Below are 17,916 nucleotides of genomic sequence, written 5' to 3'. Positions count from 1 at the left end.
AGGTGTGTGGGTAGAATCATGGGGTCACGGGTGAACAGTGTGGCTATCAAGGCTGGAGGCAGGAAGCCATGGGGCAGCTAGGACAGAGAGTAGGGGACCTTGAGCTCACAGTCACTGGCACCTAGCACCTCTAGATCCGGTCCCCCTTTCAGAGGAACTGGACCTGTACCCATTCCACAGTAGTGGCGCCCTGGGAGGCTGGTTGTGAAGTCCTCTCTACCCACCCTTTGCCTCGACACTGTAGCGTGGAGAAGGGCAGAGTCTGGGTCCGGGCCTGCCAGACCTTGCTCAAGCCCCAAAGCTCTGTCCCCGTAGCTCTGGTCCTTCTATGTAGGGCTGGGCCACCATCTACCCCAGACCGATGACACTGACCAGATCCAGGAGGGAACACAGAGCCAATGCTTAGAAAAAATGAGAGTGCTCAGGACCTGGGCTGCTTGGGGCCCCATCACCAACCACCTGTGAACCCTGCCACCAGCATCTCCCAGCCTCAGTGTCCACATCTGCACAGGGGACGGGACAGCGACTGCAGCCAGGAGGGATCACGCTGCAGGCTGGTGGTACGGCTGCTGTTAGCAGATTTCTTTGCACATCAGCAGTCTGCTCTAGAGCATCCTGGTGGCGCACACCTGTAATCCCAGCACTCAGGAGGCTGAGACAGGAGGGTCGCACAGGTTTCCCGCCAGCCTCAGCTAGTGAGGCCCTCCGCAACATAGTGAGACCCTGTTTCCAACTAAGGAATAAATTTTTTTAAAAAAAGGGTTGAAGGCGTAGCTCAGAAGTAGAATGCCACCGGGTGTGGTGGTGCACGCGTGTAATCCCAGCATTCATTCAGGCAGCTGAGACAGGAGGATCACGGTTTGCAGACAGCCTCAGCTACTTAGGGCCTTTGCAACTCAGTGAGACTCTGTATCAAAATAAAGAATAAGCTGGGCGTGGTGGCGCATGCTTGTAATCCCCGCGCTTGGGAGGCAGAGACAGGAGGATCGCGCAGGTTCGAAGCCAGCCGTGCGCGCTGGCTTAGGAGACCCTGTTTCCAAATAAAAATGTAAAAATAGGTCTGAGAGTGTAGCCCGGAGGTAGAAGGGCTTCCAGGAACCCCAGTACCACCAAAAGAAAGAAAGAAAGAGAGAAAGAAAGAGAGAGAGAGAGAGAGAGAAAGAAAGAAAGAAAGAAAGAAAGAAAGAAAGAAAGAAAGAAAGAAAGTTGGGGGTAAAATAAAAAATAGCTCGGAGGTAGAATGCCCCTGGGTTCTACCCCCAGTACTGAAAAAAAAAAAAATGTAGAATGCCCCTGGTTCTATCTTCAGTACCACAAACAAATAAAAAATAGCCCCTTTGTAGGTGAAACCCTCAGGGAAATGGTCAAATCCACGTCCAAACACTGCAAAACCAGATGAGGTTAGAAGTGGCCCACCCAGATGTCCACGACCTGCTGACCCCATGCTGGCCCAGGCCCTGGCTGTCTGAAGCCCGCCCACCCCGGGTTCTCAGGGCCAGGAGTTTTTGCATTCCAGCCTTCCTGCAATGCCCCTGTGGGCTGCCATAAAAATTCCTAGACAGGTAGTCAGGTCGCCAGGATGAGCAGAGGCGGCAGCTCCCTGCCCTCACTGCCCCCCCGGGCCGGGGTGCCACCTCCCCCACTTTCCCCAGTGCCTGCTGTGGAAGGAGGGTCTACCAAAACCCAGCCAGGTGGCAGCAGGCTCCAGCCCTTCCCGGCCAGGCCTCTCCCTCCCACCAGACACAGGGCGAGTTGGGGGCGACATGGGGCACCACACACCCCTGCAGGCCCGGCCACAGGGCCCCAGACTCCTTCCTAAGGGCCTCTATTTCCTCAGAGTTAAAAGGTGCCCCAGGAGGCTAGGTTAAAAGCCACGCAACTGCAACTACAACTACTCAGCTCTGCTCTGCTCTGCAGAGCTATTCAGGCAAAGGGCCTGCCAGGCCCCGGGGCAATTAAGAGGGTTTTTTTTTTCCTTTTACAAGAAGAAAACACAGAGGTCTTGGCTAAGACACAGAGGTCGGAATGCTGCGGCTGCACCCAGGGGCAGCAGGGTCGTGTTGCACCCAGGGGGCTCCTCTGTATACCCAGGGGTGCTGTGATGGGCCTTGGGGAGCTCAGTGACCCACTGCCCCCCCAGCACCAGCATGTCATCCTGAGGACCTCCAGGGTCCATGGCTCCCAGCCACCCTGGAGGACCCGCCCAACCCCCAGGAGACCTGACCCTGTGACCTTGATCCTTAAGAATCCAGGTGACCCTGGCCTTTAGAGGGCTGGGTGACCTTCAGTGTCAAAGAGCAAAGCGCTTCCTCCATTCCGGAGGGCCCCAGGGCTGCAGGAGCTCATGGAAGATGCTCCCAGGACCTGCTAATGTCACTTTCAGGCTTTGGACTTTTTATCACCTCTAAATGCCCTGCTCCCGGATTTAAATCCCCAGTCATTTTTGTTTCAACTGAAATGCATACGCCAGTGGATTCGCTTTTAAGACACAGCCTTTTCTTAAACAGCACTGCTCACGAAATCAATACTGTGCCTGCTGCTTTTCCTAACGTATATTTAACATACATTAACTTAAGTGCAGAACTGTTAAATGCCCGGCCACGTGCCACCTGAAATTTCCTCACGGGAGAGCAGTGTGCTGTCAGCCTGAGGACCTCCACGACGCACACAGAAGGGTGTTTATATCAGAGGCGGGGTGGACAGGTTCCACGTCCAGCCCGGCCCAACACCGGTCAAGCACTGCTGTCCTCGGACCTCGGTCTCCCCGCTGTCAAATGGGTTTGGTGGCTCCTGCAGGGAGCTCCGGGCCTGACACACGGTGGCTCAGGAAATCAGACCTAATTGTGCACTATCCCCACACAGCACCAAGGTCAGGACCACTGACCCATGCGCCCACTTCACAGAGGAAGAACACAGGCCTGGGAGCCCAGCTAGTCTCCATTCTGAACTGGCACCCTGACTCTGTGTTACCTGTTCTTCCTCAGATGGGTCTAGCTGGCATTGAGGGGCCAGGGACTGCAGCCTGGAGCCCCACGCCCTCCACCGAGGCACTGTGCGCCCCCGCCTGGGTGCCTAGGCCCCCCGGATGTGCAGCTCAGCTCGTGGGCCATGCTGTCTGGGAGGAAGGAGGCCTGGGCGCTCACCGCCTCTGAGTAACACCTCCCCAAGACATGACTCATACCTGTCTGGGGTCACCCATATCCTCATCTTGCAAAGGAATGCAGGTGAGGCAGGTGGTGGCGGGCAGCTCTGGGCTGGCGTCCGCAGCTGTCGGGCGAGTGCCAGGGCCTGCTGCAACTCGGAGCCTGCCACCCCCCGCGTCCCCCTGGCTGGGGCCGGAACAGATGCCCGGGCCTCTGGCACCTGTTCACAGGGCTCGGATTCAGGTTACAAAGCGTTTTCCCAGGCAGGCACTGGAATCCCACCATGAGCACCCTTCCTCCGGGCCCAGTCTGCCTTCTCACAGACTTCTGCCCCGCTTAGAACGGTCACCGGGGGTTCGTCTACGCGGGGAATGTGGCGCAAAACCAACAGAAACTGCTGCCGGGAGATGCGATAAATCAAACCAGCGAACGCACAGGCGATGATTGCGCTTCCACCGAGTGGGCGAGGGGAGAGCGTTCACCAGATGATGGGCTCCTCGCCGGGACCATCTCTGGCTGGTGCCGAGGGGAAGGGGAGACCTCCTGGGAGACCACCGCCTGCCTCGCACTGAATCTGGGGGCTGGCTGTGCCGGTTTGCCAAAGCGCAGCACACCCTGCACCACGAACTTGGCTGTCTGTAAATTACACCGCGGCGCACACATCAGAGGGGCGGGGAAGGACAGAGATGCCCAGGCCTCTGCAGACCCCTGGGGCACAGTTCTTTCCCTTCTGCAGAGTCTGGTTTCAAGCCTGCGATCCTCCTGTCTCAGCTTCCTAAGTACTGGGATCACAAGCGTGCACCACCATACTGGGGACAGATGGGGACCTGGGCTCAGCTGTGGCTTCAGGGACAAGAAGCCCTTATGTGCGGGGAGCACTGCCCTTCACCCTGGGCTTCCCTGTCCCCATCTCTGCTTCTCCTGGGTTCTCCCTCCATCTCATGCACACACCCTGTGGTCGAAATGGCCCCTTCTCCCTTCAGCCGCAACCCGATACTGGTCAATTCCTGCGCTCCTGCTAAGCCCAGGGCTCCTTCCAAGAAGGGAAGTGTGTGGAGGAGGGGCAGGTGAGCACGCAGGACGTGGCCCAGCTGGAAAAGTCCAAGTTCAGCCCTCCCCCCACTCAAGCCCAGTGACAGGTGGTTCCGGGGCTCAGGGAGGGTGGGGTCATCCCTGCCCGGACAGGAGGCCTGCGGCCCAAGTTCAAATCCTGTCTGCTCCTCCGTGCCAGGGATCTCTGGCGAGGGACTCGGGCCCGCCTCCTCGTGTGCCAGCCAGGTTGCCTTAAGGATTAATAAAGCGGGTGTGCAAAAGTGCACGCCGCGAATCTGCCACCATCAGAGGGACCAGCTGGGGTTTGAAAACACGGCCGTGCCGCTGCTGTGGTGAACCCCCAGAAGAGCCTTCCAGGAGACCACGCTGAGGGCATGGAGTTCACCCTCCACCTCCCAGGCGTGCCCCTTCTTTTTCTTGTTCCTGAACCCCGCCCACACCCACCTGAGTCTATTCTGGGGAGAGCCCAGAGCTCACTCTCACTAGTGGGTGAAGGGATGCTGTACTCGGCTGAGGGCGGGCTCCAGCCTCTGGAAAGCAGCTGTCAGGAGAGACAGAGGTGTCTGCGCATGCGTGGCTCTGTGGCCCCATTGTAAAGACAAATGCAGTGCTCCCCGGGGCCTGGGAAGTCCCATAAGGGGGTCTTCCTGCAGTTCTCATCTGATTTCGGGGACACCCTTGCTCTGCTCTGGTATACACTTGAACGTGGCCCCACTGCACAGCTGAGGTCGCTGATTGATGTTTGGAGAGGACCTGGGTCTGGGGGCTAAGGCAGGAAGGAGGCCAGGTCCTCTGCAGTGAGGGACATTTTTGCATCACCAGCAGGCTCCACAGCAGCCAGGAGGAGCAGATGGCGGGAGGTCCCAGTGGCTGAATTCAGGAGCAACTCCTTCCCCTGCCAGGCCTTCTGAGGCCCCCGCGGGGCCCCTAGCCATCTCTCTGTACAGATGACTTCTAGTTTTCTCTGTCAGGATCATCCACATCCTGAATGGCTGTGGATGCCATCACAAACGCACTCGGACACCATCAAGATCCGAGCCCAGCGAGGAGAGATTTTGTAATTGATTAGCAATGTCTGCCACGGGTGACCACCAGAGTGCTGGATCGAATGTCATGTACTCAGCACCCCGATCTATACTTTGGAAGTCACACAGCCGCTCAATAAATCCCGACTGGGTCCTCCTCTCAAGAGACACCAGCAAACTTCCCCTCCAGCCAACTTTCTCACCGCTGTGTGGTCAGTAACTGGACAGACACCAACGGATGTGCCCTGGCCCTGGCCCTGGCCCAGGGGCTGGAGAATTCCAACTCCCGGAGCCAGGCCGGCACTGAGGCTGCAGAGTGGGGGGCACAGGGCAGAGGTGCAGGTGAGGTCAAGCCGGGGAGGTCCTGCAAAAAAGAAACCCCCGCAAGAAGAATTAAACCCCACAGACTCCAACAACTGGTAGACCCACACTTACACCCGGAACCTAGTTTTATACAGACGACTGGACATCTAATTACACCTCTGGGCCATGTGGCAAGCAACTCTAATTGCCCTCGAGATGGGAAGACAGAGGCAATTTTATTTGGGGCCCAAAGCAACTCATAAAAGCAGGCAAAATCAGTAGCACTGCATTGTCAGTTCATGCACTTTAGAGAGTAATTCAAAAATCCAACAGCGAATGCTGGGAGGCAGGGGCAGAGGTGGCCCCTTCCACTTCAGCACAGACACCTAGATGGCTCCAAGGTGGACCTCGTCGGCGTGCTTGGTTTTGTATTTGCTGTGTAAAGCAAACCCTTCTGCATTTGTGACTTGCTTAAAACTGCCCCCCAGGTTCCAAGGGGGTCATCATCCCTTCCACGTAACCGGCTCTGAGGTCAGGATCCCAAATCCGAGGCGAGATACACCCGGACAGGTGGGGTCATCGGAACCAACAGGGGCACAGAGGTGGGCTGCTGGCATGTGACCGGCACCCTCTCCTTCCTCGTCTCCACTCTCCTACTGCTCTCTCCCATATCAGGAATAGATTAGAAAAGTAGTTCCCTCCTTCTGGCCATGACCCCGGCTGCTCGGCTCAGCCGGATGAGTCACTCGTGGCACACCGCAACGGCGTTCCGTGATGACGGAGCGATGGCAAGGCGGCACAGACACCAGTAAATGAATCACGTCTTCCGCAAGACCAAGCCTCTGGCTTCCACAGACACCAATTACCAAGTAGAAAGAAGAGAACAAAGAAATTACTCAGGGTGTTTGCACAAAGTTGATTCATACGCTTACAGAATTATTACCGACCACATTGTTTTTAGGAAGGCAATTAGATCTGGGACCGGTGGGACGGGCGACGGCCCTGCGAGGGGGTTTGCAGAATGGGGTGGGGGCAGGTGCCCAGGCTTGAGCAGACCCTCCCCACTGTGACTGTCTACCTTCCTCTGGATGGAAACTTACAACCTAATTCAGTCCTTTAAATGTGTAACTGCCAGAGCGATGGAAAGGCAGTCTGTGCTTAATACAGAGTCTCAATACAAACTTTTATTTTTGCCAGGTGTGGTGGCATGTGCCTGGCATCCCAGTACTTGGGAGGCTGAGACAGAGGAGGATCGCAGGTTTGAGGACAGCCTCAGCAATTTATCAAGACTCATTTTCCAAAGAAAAGTTTAAAGAGGGCTACTAGGGGGTAGAGCTCAGAGGTAGAATGCCCCTGGATTCAATCCCCAGTACCAAAAAAAAATTTTTTTTTCTTTTTTACTCTTTAAACGGAACACAGAGGACTCCCTCCTTCTCTGAGCGGGGTTCTAAAATGCACCAACAACTCGGCTCTCGCCACCTCTCTGCTGACATCCACCAGAGCTCTTTCAGATCAAAACCACGTCACCTGCTATAAAACGCAGACTGATGAAGACGCGGTGTTTGCTGCGGCCACACACACATCCGGAGCCTCCCTCATGGAGACGGGGCCTCCGAGATGAGTCACCCCACAGGGCTCAGGTTGAACTCGGTGCCCCGGCATCTGAACTATTCAGGACAGCTGTTGCAAAGTTGGACCCTGATTCCGGGATGTCCCAGCCAGGGGACCGCCTGGTTCAGGATGGATGAGACTGAGCCCACGCCCAGCCAATGCTCAGCCGGAGTTCCACGTCACCAGCCCCGCTATGACTTCTTGAGTGCCTACTCTTTACGGAGCTCTACAAGGTATACATAATAGATGGTTTCTTTAATCACCTGGCTGGAGGAACCTTTTTTTTTTCTTTTTGAAGATTTAAAGAAGTTTATTAAAAAGACAGAAGAAATACGGAAGACAGTTACAGCCTCCCTCATGTAACATGAGGGGGTGCTTCGAAAGAAATCACCCTTAGTCATGAGTCTTTGTTTTTTTCTTGCAGTGCTGGGAATTGAACCTATGGCCTTGTGCATGCTAGGTAAGTATGCTACCACTGAGCCACAACCCCAGCCTGGAACCTTGAGCTCTCATTGGCTTACCAAAGACAGCTAGAAAGAAGCCAAGCTCCTTTGAAACCCTAGACCTCCACACTCGGTACCTGGTCTTCGAGTATCCCAGCTGCCTGGACTGTCCCGCCGTCAGAGGACAAGAGGGGTGAGCTGCAGCTCCCTCAAAGCTGGCTCAGGGGAGCAGTGTGAGATTAGGTAACCAAGCCCGCGTGGCTGGAAAACCTCTTTCGGGAAAAGGGCAATTTGCTTTGCCAAAGTTTCTGGAAAATGACTCAGTTTCCCACTGCCTGTAAGGACAGAGCCTCAGAAGCTGACTTCAGCTGCCCGGGGGGCTTAGGGTGAGTCTGGAAGAAGTCTGAGGCTCAGTCCTGGGGAAGACCTGCCGGACACGGGGTCCCAATATGGGCGCCAGCGCAGAGACCCCGGGGAGCCTGCAGCCCTGGTGGGGAAAGGCACACGTTTTAAAGCAATGTGTGTGTGTGTGTGTGTGTGTGTGTGTGTGTGTGTGTGTGTGTGGTGTGTGTGTCTGCACACCGATATCCTAAAACATGTAGAGAAAATAGTGTTTTAAATATAACTACGTGCGTTATTCTATTCTCAACCACAGGCATCCAAACAAACCCTCGGCTGGGCTGTCACTTTTGCCCCACCTCTCAAAGCCAAGGATGGATATGTCACCGCTCTCAGGGACCCACAGAAACTCAATGGGGACCAGTGGCAACCTGTCTGTGACAAGAGGGTGGCAGCTGCCACCAACAGACCCACCAGGTGCCGCGCTGGGTAGAACACCACTCCCCGCTCCTGTGGGGGAAACCGAGGCACACCGCTTACCTGCTTGCTCACCAACTGCCTGGCTGTTTATTGAGCAGCTACTATAAGCCAAGAGTGGGCAAGTTCTATCTGCCCAGCCAGCACTCCGCACAGCTTTCCTCCACCTCGATGCCCAATTTAGGGGCAGGCAATATGGAACAATTTCTCAAAACGTCATCCTGGGAACCTGACTGTTCAGAGGCTTGGACTGTGTCCAGCCCCGGAGGATGCCCAGCACTGCCTCCAAGAAGCAGGAGGTGTCCTTTCCAGTCGATGCTGCAACTCAAAAGGTCAGCTCGAGGAGGTCAAGGACAACCTCTCCAGTATTCGGATGCCCGAGCCACCACCGGGGATTTTAAAATTGTTACCAAATAGCTGGGCTTAGTGCCGCACACTTATAATCCCAGCATTTGGGAGGCCGAGACAGGAGGATCCCAGGTTCAATGCCAGCCTCAGCAACTTAAGTGAGGCCCTTGGTAACTTAGTGAGACCCTGCTTCAAAATAAAAAAAAAATAACAAAATAGCCTGAGGGTAGAGCTCAGAGGCAGAATGCCCCTGGGTTCAGCTCCCAGTACCACAAAATAAATAAAGGAATAAATAGATCAATAAAGTCATTACCAAATAATTAAAACTCTCTTGCCAGTAGGGCCATATCCCAAACCCACTGATATAATAATAGATGATTTTACTGAAACTTCATCAGAAGGACAGGATTACCAGACGCCCCACTGCCCAGGGTCTCTGACACTCTGAGCCGTCCCTCTTCCCCTGCCCCCTTCCCAGGAAAAGCAAATACACTCTGGGAATCGCTGGAACTTCAGGAAGATCTGAGGGCCACCTGCTCCCTCCACTGAGTCACAATCGCCACCCACTCCTTTCAACAGGAGGCATCTCAGAGCCACTCCTGACGCAAAGCAGGCTCCACCCGCGGCTGCCAAATGGGAAGGGCAGTGACCCCACAAGCGCCCCACGCCTGCAGCAGTGTGTGCAGAGGAGACTCGCCCAGAGTTCTCTTTCCGGGTGGGTTTTGTCGTTCCGATGTTCCCAGTGAGACTGAGCAGTCGCCACCAAGCCATGAGGACCAGCGGGACCAAGCAGCGAGGGTGCTCATACCTGCGCTGATCCCTGGGCCTCGGCAGCCAGCATGGGGCCCGCCTAAGCCCAAGCACTCAGCTCCCAGCCTCCCAGAGTGGAGACTTTTTCTGCATTGAAAATAACACTTTGTAGCAGGGCACTGAAAAGATCACTTTGGCTTGTGGGGCGTGGTGGGGCACGCTTGTAATTCCCGCCCTTGGGAGGCCGAGACAGGAGGATGGCGCAGGTTCGAAGCCAGCCTCACTGGCTTAAGAGACCCTGTTTCCAAATAAAAATATAAAATAGGTCTGGAAGTGTAGTGTAGCCCGGAGGTAGAAGGGTTTCCAGAAACCCCAGTACCACCACCAAAAAAGAAAAAAAAAAAAAAAAAAACTGGGCGTGGTGGCGCACGCTTGTGATCCCTGAGCTTGGGAGGTGGAGACAGGAGGATCGCTCAGGTTCGAAGCCAGCCGCGCTGGTGTAAGAGACCCTGTTTCAAAAATATAAAATAGGTCTGGGAGTGTAGCCCGGAGGTAGAAGGGCTTGCAGGAACCCCAGTACCACCTGAAAGAAAAAAAAAAAGTAAAAAAAGACTACTTTGTAGCAGGATATTGAAAATAATACTTTGCAGCAGGCCTATAACCCTGGTAGGCAGAGGCTGAGACAGGAAGATGGTAGGTTTGGGGCCTCAGCAACTTAGCAAGACCCAGTTTCAAACTAAACATCAAACAGGGCTGGGGTGTAGCTCAGGAGTAGAACGCCCTGGGCTCCACCCCCAGTATCACCAAATGGGGAAGATGCTTTGTGTCCAAGGTACTCGTCACACTCACACCAGTCTTGATAACTCTGATGTAGGCGTCAATCCTACGTCAACCCTGCACCCCACCTCAGAGAAGGCAAGTGGGGGTGCAGGAGGGATGCCAAGCCTGCCTCCTGATAGGAGGTTTTTAAGCCAGCCTTTTGTCTCTGTCCTGACCTGCCTGGAGTATTCTAGAAGCCTGCCTGCGCACCTGCCGGCTGCCTTGCCTCAGTGAATGCTGGGGGAGGGGCTGCAATGTGCCCAACAGACACAGTCCCCGGCCTCTCTGTGCCCGGCAGAGGGAGGGAAAAGCATGCTATGCAACCGGCCTCCTAAGTATCCACTACTGCTAGAAGGCGCAGGGAGAGGGCCGCCTGGCGCTCCGGGCTCAGGGGACCCCAGAGCAGAGGCGAGGAGCGTGCCTCCTCTCCACGCCTCCCAGAAATGGACTCAAGAGTTGTGTGTGGTAGCAGGGGTTGAATCCAGGGGCGTTCTGCCTCTGAGCTACACTCTCAGCTACACCTTTTTTAAAACAGTCTCACTAAGCTGTGGAGAGTCTCACTTTATTGAGGCTGGCTAAGAACCCATGAACCTCTTATTCCAGCCTCCCAAGTACGTGGGTTCCAGGCATGAGCCACCGCGCCGGGTGTTCGTGAGTTCCCGATAGCTACTTGCTGAAGGGCAGCTTCTCAGAGGGCAGGGTCCTTGCTCCTCCCCGCTAACCCTGTGGCTCTCCCTGCATCTGGGACCACATGGCAGCGTGGCCATGGATGCCTGAGCACACGGATACTCTGTATCCCATGGTGCCCAAGCCTGGATCTGGTCCCTTCGGGGACACTCCTGCACCAAGCTACCGCCATGGCTTGTGTTGGTGTCAGTGTCTGGATGCACGCAGGACCTGGAGACAGACCCTGGCTCCTCAGGGCCTTGCTGGAAATGCACATTTCTGAAGGTCAGCAGGTGTCTTACCAAGTGGAAAGGACCAGCCCTTGCTCTGGGAGGCTATTAGCGTGCTTTCCTAACTAACAGTCTGACATGAGCTTGCAGTCTCAGGACAAAACCTACCATAACCCTGCAACAACAAGTGTTGTAAAGAAAAGTGGAGCCCGGGAATTAGTGTAAAATGTGGGGAAAGAAGCTGGGAGCTGGGGCCAAAGGCCAGAGAGCGTGGGTGTGAGGCTCAAGCAAACCCGGCTCAGACGCGGCAGGGGTGACAGAACCAGCAAACTTGGGGCGCTCTGGCCCTTGGTCACACTGCCAGGCAGGTCATACGACGAGACAGAGTGCTGGGCAGGACTTTGGGGGCTGGCTTTCTGTGTTTTTGTACGGTACTGGAGTTGAACCCAGGTTTGTTCTGAGTTACATCCCCAGCCCTTTAAGTTTTGATTTGGAGATTAAGTTGCCCAGGCTGGCCTCAAACTTGTGATCTTCCTGCCTTGGCCTCCCATGTCACTGGGAATACAAGTGTGTGCCACTCTCCCCAGCTCATGGGCAGGTTCTGTAGGGTTTCTCAGTAAGAGGAAAAAGAAAGAGAGAGAGAAAGAAAGAAAGAAAAGAGGGAATTCCCCATTTTTAAAAGCCTAGGCGTTATCTGGGTGCGGTGGTGCATACCTATGATCCCAATACATGGGAGGCTGACATAGGAGGGTCACAGGTTTGAGGCCAACCTCGGCAACTTAGTGAAACCCTCAGCAATTTACCAAGACCCTGTTTCAAAATAAAACAAATAAAAAGGGCTAGAGGGGTAGCTCAGAAGCAGAATGGCCCTGAACGTACACACTCCCACCCCTCACACAAAACAGATGTTTAGGAGGTTGGAAGTGTAGCTCAGTGGTAAAGTGCTTGCCTAGTATGCGCAAGGTCTTAGGTTCAATCCTTAGTACAGTTAAAAAAAAAAAATAGTAGTAAAAATAAAGCCTCCAGAGTTTTACATAAAACTTGGCTACCCAGCCTCCCCAGACTGAAAGGTCTGGCCACGTGGGGCCCACATGGCAACGGCGGGTTGAGAGAGAAAAAGAGAGAGAGGAGGAGGAAAGGAGAAGAGAGAGGGAGAGAGGAGGAGAGAGGAGAGGGACAGTTTGCGTACAGGGTGCGGGGAAGGAGCCAGGGCCGTACATGTGAGGCAATCACTAGCCCCTGCGCCCACGCCGGCCCGAGGCCCCACGGAGCCGGCCAAGTCTGCCCTGAGCCCTTCCCTCTGGGCTTGGGGAGCCCAGGGGCAGCGTGGCATCACCCTCTTTGCTCCGAGACATCAGGCACCCCAGCACACCCGGCCCCACACGCGCCCCAACCATGCCTGCGTTACGCAGCACTGTTTAAAAGGCAAAAAAGAGAGCCCTCGGCTGTGGACCCCTCAGCCTGGCGTCTCGGGAGAGCTGCGGCCGGCCACAGCGCTGCCTGCGAGACCCGGCTGCAGGAGCCGCTGGCCTCCAGGCAGGATCCCAGAGTCCAGCTGCCCAAGGACGGCGACACAACAGGCAAGGGCCGTCGGGGCCGCCACCGACGCTGTCAGATGATGGACCAAGCCATAAATGTGCCAGCGCCCTCGCCAAGGCACCCGGCATAGCTGAGCCAGCCGGCAGCTCTGGGCTCTTTCGGGGTGCATCTTACGGCATGGCAGTGCTGGGAGGGACCCCAAGGGAAACCTGGCCCTCCTGACAGCCTCCCTCTCCTCTTGGGCAGCCACACGTGTGCACGACCCACTTTGCTTCTGCTCTTCTGAAGATGAGGAGAATCGATCTGAACAACTTTGAGGGGAAAGGGCACATTCACCCCTCCCCCCGCTTCTCCTCGTATACCTGGATATTTTAACCATTTCCAACCCCACGAGGAGCTGGCAAGGACAGCAGGGAAGGGAAGTGGGGATCCACACAGGACATGCAAGCACGCGTGCGCGGGTGTGAAGAAGCAGTTATTCTGTGTCTCGGCACACACCAAACGGGCCCCTGACTCTGCTTCCCGGCATAGCTGGCTTGGCCCAGACCTCCTGGGAAGCCGCGGCCAACTGTCTGACCTGAGGTTGCAGTCACAACACCAACTCCCTGTTGCACCATGACCTAAGGCCCAGAGATCAGCGAGCCCGCCGGAAGAGTCCCAGCCCCGAGGCCCGAGGCGGGGAACAGCTGGTACCCGACATCTCTATCTTAACTGGAATCCCAAAACTCCAGGCTAAATTGATGCCAGTCTCTCTCCCCTTATGAAGGCAAACCCACGAGGAAAACTGGAGGCTTCACCCCAGAGAAGGCCCCGTCAGGTGCTCAAGGACGCCCGAGAGGATGTGGGGCAGGTACTAAGTTGGAGAGCGAGTGACCGCAGGCCTTCAGGGGACTGATAACCAGAGGAAACTGAGGGCCTCCTGACGACGCAGACGCTGCCCCTGACCCCGAGTCCCTCCGGAGAAGCCAACCGTTGACTGTAGGCAGCCCTTCCCACCCAGCATCTGGCCATGTCTAGAGATGTCGCTGGTTGTGCCAAGTGGCAGAGGGGTATTCGCATTTAGGGGGCAGAAGCCAGGGATGCTACTTAGCTTCGTACCTGCTCAGGACAGCCTCTCTCTCTATCGGACCAAGACTTATCTGGCTCAGAATGTCCTTGGATAGAGGGTTCAGACATCCTGGGGCCAAGCCGTGTCAAACTCAGACACTGTGCCAGACAAACCATAGGAAACTGGGTGTCCTAGGAGTTTCTCAGAGTTTGGAATACTGTTTATGAAATAGGTTGAAGAAATTGGAATCAAGGACTCTGGCCAGCCAGTGTGTGTCAACAAACAAAACAGTCGGCGCGGATGAAGCGGCAGAGGTGGTGGGTACAGGTCAGGGGGCACCTCCCACGTCCTCCAAAAAATGTCTGTCCCATAAGCCAGCGGTGTGCCGCTGCCATCCAGGTTCTCCTGAGCATGCTGGGTCCACCTGCCCCCCACTTTCAGGCCAGAGCTGGAGGAGAGACGGGAATCACTGCTCAGAGCCACAGCTGAACTGAAGAAAGGTCAAAGGAGGCCACGATGGGCGGCGTGGTGCGCACGCCTGAGAACCCAGCAGCTGGGCGGCTGAGACAGGAGGGTCACAGGTTTGAGGACAACCTCGGCAACATAGTGAGATTCTTGACAACCTAGTGAATCCCTGTTTCAAAAGAAAAGAATTTTTAAAAAGGAGTTGGGGATATAGTCAAGAGGTCGAATGCCCCTGGGTTCAATCCCCAGTATAAAACACACACACACACACGCGCACACACACACACACACACACACACACACCCCAAAGAAAAATGTGAGCCAGGAGGAGTCCTTTCCTCAAAAGTAGCCAGAGAGCTTCCTGGTGTCCCCTCTGTCAGGTCCTCTCTCTTGCAAACTGTTTTAATCCCAAGACCCCTGGCTCTTTTCTTTCTTTTTGGTGGAACTGGGAATGTAACTCAGGGGCATTCTACCTCCGAAGTCCACCCCCAGCCTGACTGATTGATTGATTTTGAAACGAAGTCTCAGTAACTTGCTGAGACTGGCCTCAAACCTGCAATCCTCCTGTCTCAGCTTCCCAAGTACTGGGATTACAAGCATGCACCATCACGTTCAGCTGACCCCCGGCTCTTTAAAAGAACAGTATATATGTATATATATTACTGTGTGTTTTGGAAAGAGTGAATTCCACCAGAGTACACCCTTGCTCCTTGACTCCCAGGTAAGATAGGGTCCCAGAGTGTCTTGTCAAAGTTCAAAGCAGATCTGCTTCCAATGTGGATGTAAGCTCCAGGTCTGGGGCCCAAGTTCTGAATTCAGGCAGCATCGGTGTGATTCCCGTGAACACCACCACCCGGGGCCCAGGGCGGGTCAGCAAAGTTTTCTCCAGTTCTGACTCTCTCCTCTCAGGTCTGGACTTCGGAGCAACTGAAGCCCCCACTGAAGCCAATCTCCCTTTGCAGAAACAAAGTATCTCTTAAAAACAAAACAAAACAAAGTATCCTCTACTTGAAAGAATGAAAGGAAGGAAGAAAGAAAGAAGGAAAGAAACAGAACTGCCCCTGAGGCCTAAGTAGAGTCCCATGTCAAAGTTCTACAATGGCGGGGACTCGAAAAGCCTTTAGCTTTTCCCCTCCCTTCCTATCTCGTGGTGTACAGAAACTCCAGGAAACATCAGGCCTGAGGCTTCCTCACCTCAGACTTTCAGGAAAATCTGATTAACACTTGCAACAAACTGTCACATTACAGACACATTTTTAAGAGACACCCTCTCTCTCACTGGGGCTTTCTTCCAGCCAGTGGAGGACTCTCTACTGGACTCAGGACTGACTGGGGCACATTACCCTCACCCCACGGATCTTAACAAGACGCCTTGGTGTCCCCAAACACATCAGGGCTGACTGGCTTGAGACAAAAAAAATTAAAATAATGCATTTTTTAAAGGCCAGAATGTAAGGCGAGGACAAGACCGGAATGTCCCACTGTGCCTAGATCTTGGAATACAGGTGACAAGCAATGAAGGCTGCTGGGGGGGGGGGGGTGTCCCCTAAAAGCAAGCTTTACAGTGTGACCGTGGAATCAGAGACAAGGAGGGTACTTGTGCCACAATCCGCTGAGAGAGGCTGAGCCTGTCTCCAAACGTGTGTGGACATATTTTAATAATATCCTCAGTGAACCGCAGGAGCCTCCTGAGGTCACAAAGGACCTCTGGGAACCCATCCAGTTGAATGCAAGTCAGTTCTCCAAGTGCTGTCTGGGGGTTGCCCCCCCACACAAAGGCAGCTTCACCAGAAGGCTGGGGTTGGGGAGCTGGTCTTTCCACCCCTGGACAGGGGGAGGAAGTCAGGGTGGACAGGAGGACCCACCACCAAAGCCTGGCCACCCTTCCCCAGCAAGGCCGGCTGGTCGCGGGTTATTTTCACCCCTTGAAGCTCACTGTGCGGGCTCGGGCCCCGAACTGTGGCAGCTGCTTGAAGAAACTGGCTCATGAGTCACCTAGAGACTGCCCTGGTCCCATGGCAGTTGCCCCTGGGCTTCCAGACCCAGCTGGAGGAAGGCTGGCCGGGGCAGGGCGGGCTAGGTGCCCCTCTCCCTGGAATGCTTGGGGGCGAGAGGAGACTATTAATTGCTCAGAGGGGCAAAAGGTCTGGAAGTGGCTGGGCTGGGGAGGGACCTATATTAGAAGTCGTTAGAACCTAGGGACGTGGATTCGGCTCCCCACCCAGGCAGAGGTCCAAGTGGGTGGGCTACCAAGGAGGAAGTGGACACTGGCTAGCTTGGATTCCTGGTGGCACCTGATGCAGACGTCAGCGCCCCCCTCAACCTCCCCACTCCCCGCTGGTCCACCACAGCTTCCCGGCAAGACAGTCCCGAACACAAACAGGCCCAAGCTTTGACTGCTTTGTAACCAATGTCCCGGCCAGACTGAGCCAAGCTGTCCAGACTGAAGCTATTTATAGGTGCGTCCCGGACACAGACACAATCACACACACACACACACACACACACACACACACACACACACACGGCACACACTGGGTAGGGATCCACCTTGGGCCAGGGGCACTGTGGCTGATACCTGCACGCAGACACCTGGACTTAGGTGGTCCTCGGATCTGCTGACCGCAGACCTGACCCCCCAGAGAGCGGTACAAAGCGGGCAGGAGAAGCCGCCAGACCCAGGGAGACTCGGACACCGGGAACTCGGACCCACAGGCAGCCGGGACCCAGACACAGGCGCGCACACCCCAGAGACCCTGCGGCGGCGGCGCGCGGGGCCCCCTCGCAGCGACCCCGCCACGCCGCGGCCACAATCGCTCCAGACACGCGGGGCCCAGACACCTCGCGGGCCAGACGGCGTCTCGCACGCCGGCCCCCGCCCCCGCCAAAGTTGAAAAAGAGCCGGCCTCGGCGCGGCGGCGCGACGGCCCCTGGGGGAGACAAAATGGAAACTTAGGGACGCGGCCGGCCCCCCGCCCCGCCGCGGGGCCCGGGTCCGAGCCCGGGGGGGTGGGGGGCAGCGGGCCCCCGGGTCCGAGCCGGCCGGGTGGGGGGCAGCGGGGGCCGGGCCGGGCTCGCAGCCCGCGGGACAAAGCCGGGCCGGCGCGGGGGCGCGGGGCGCGGCCCGAGGGGGCGCACGGGCCGGGGGGGCGGGCCGGGGGGGCACTCACTGATTTCCATGCTTGGGAACAAAGAGCGCTTGCAGTCGCACGTGCACGAGACATTGGGCTGCCCGGCGGCGGCGGCGGCGGCGGTGTCGTTGGCCCCCATCCAGCGGTGCATGGACGGCGCGGCGGGGGGCGCGCGGGGGCGGCCGGGGGCGCTCGGGCCGGCGCGCGGCGCGCGGGCCCCGCATGCAGGGGGCGCCGGGGGAGGCGCCCCGGCTCGCCCGGCCGGCTCGGGCGCCGCCAAGTTCCCGGCGTGCGGCGATGGCGGGCAGCCGGGCGAGCGCCGCCGCCCTCCGCGTTCAAGTCCAAGGAGATCGGGTTTCGCCCGAGCCCGCGGCCGAGCAGGCAGACGGTCTGACGTCAGCGCTAGACGGGGCCGCGGTTCCCACCGCGCGGGGGCCGGGGAGGGGGCGCGCGCTGCGCCAATCCCCGCCGCGGCTCCCCCGCACCCTCCGCGGCCCGGGAGGCGGGCGGACGCGCCGCGGGGCGG

At 56.6% G+C, this 17,916-nt stretch overlaps 1 protein-coding gene across 1 annotated transcript in view; it reads right to left on the bottom strand.

The window, feature by feature from the left end:
* Nucleotides 1-17,541, bottom strand: part of PMEPA1 (prostate transmembrane protein, androgen induced 1) — a gene marked incomplete at both ends in the record, with an annotated part of 47,418 nt that extends 29,877 nt beyond the window's left edge. The window contains one exon of the mRNA XM_080716587.1: nt 17,430-17,541. Within this exon, the coding sequence (XP_080572713.1) occupies nt 17,430-17,541 (112 nt within the window). The remainder of the gene's footprint in view (nt 1-17,429) is intronic.
* Between the last annotated feature and the right edge of the window lie 375 nt (nt 17,542-17,916).

This window comes from Muscardinus avellanarius (assembly GCF_963383645.1).
Source record: "Muscardinus avellanarius genome assembly, chromosome: 19".
Taxonomy (NCBI): Eukaryota; Metazoa; Chordata; class Mammalia; order Rodentia; family Gliridae; genus Muscardinus; species Muscardinus avellanarius.
This window is presented reverse-complemented; position numbering and strand designations above follow the sequence as displayed.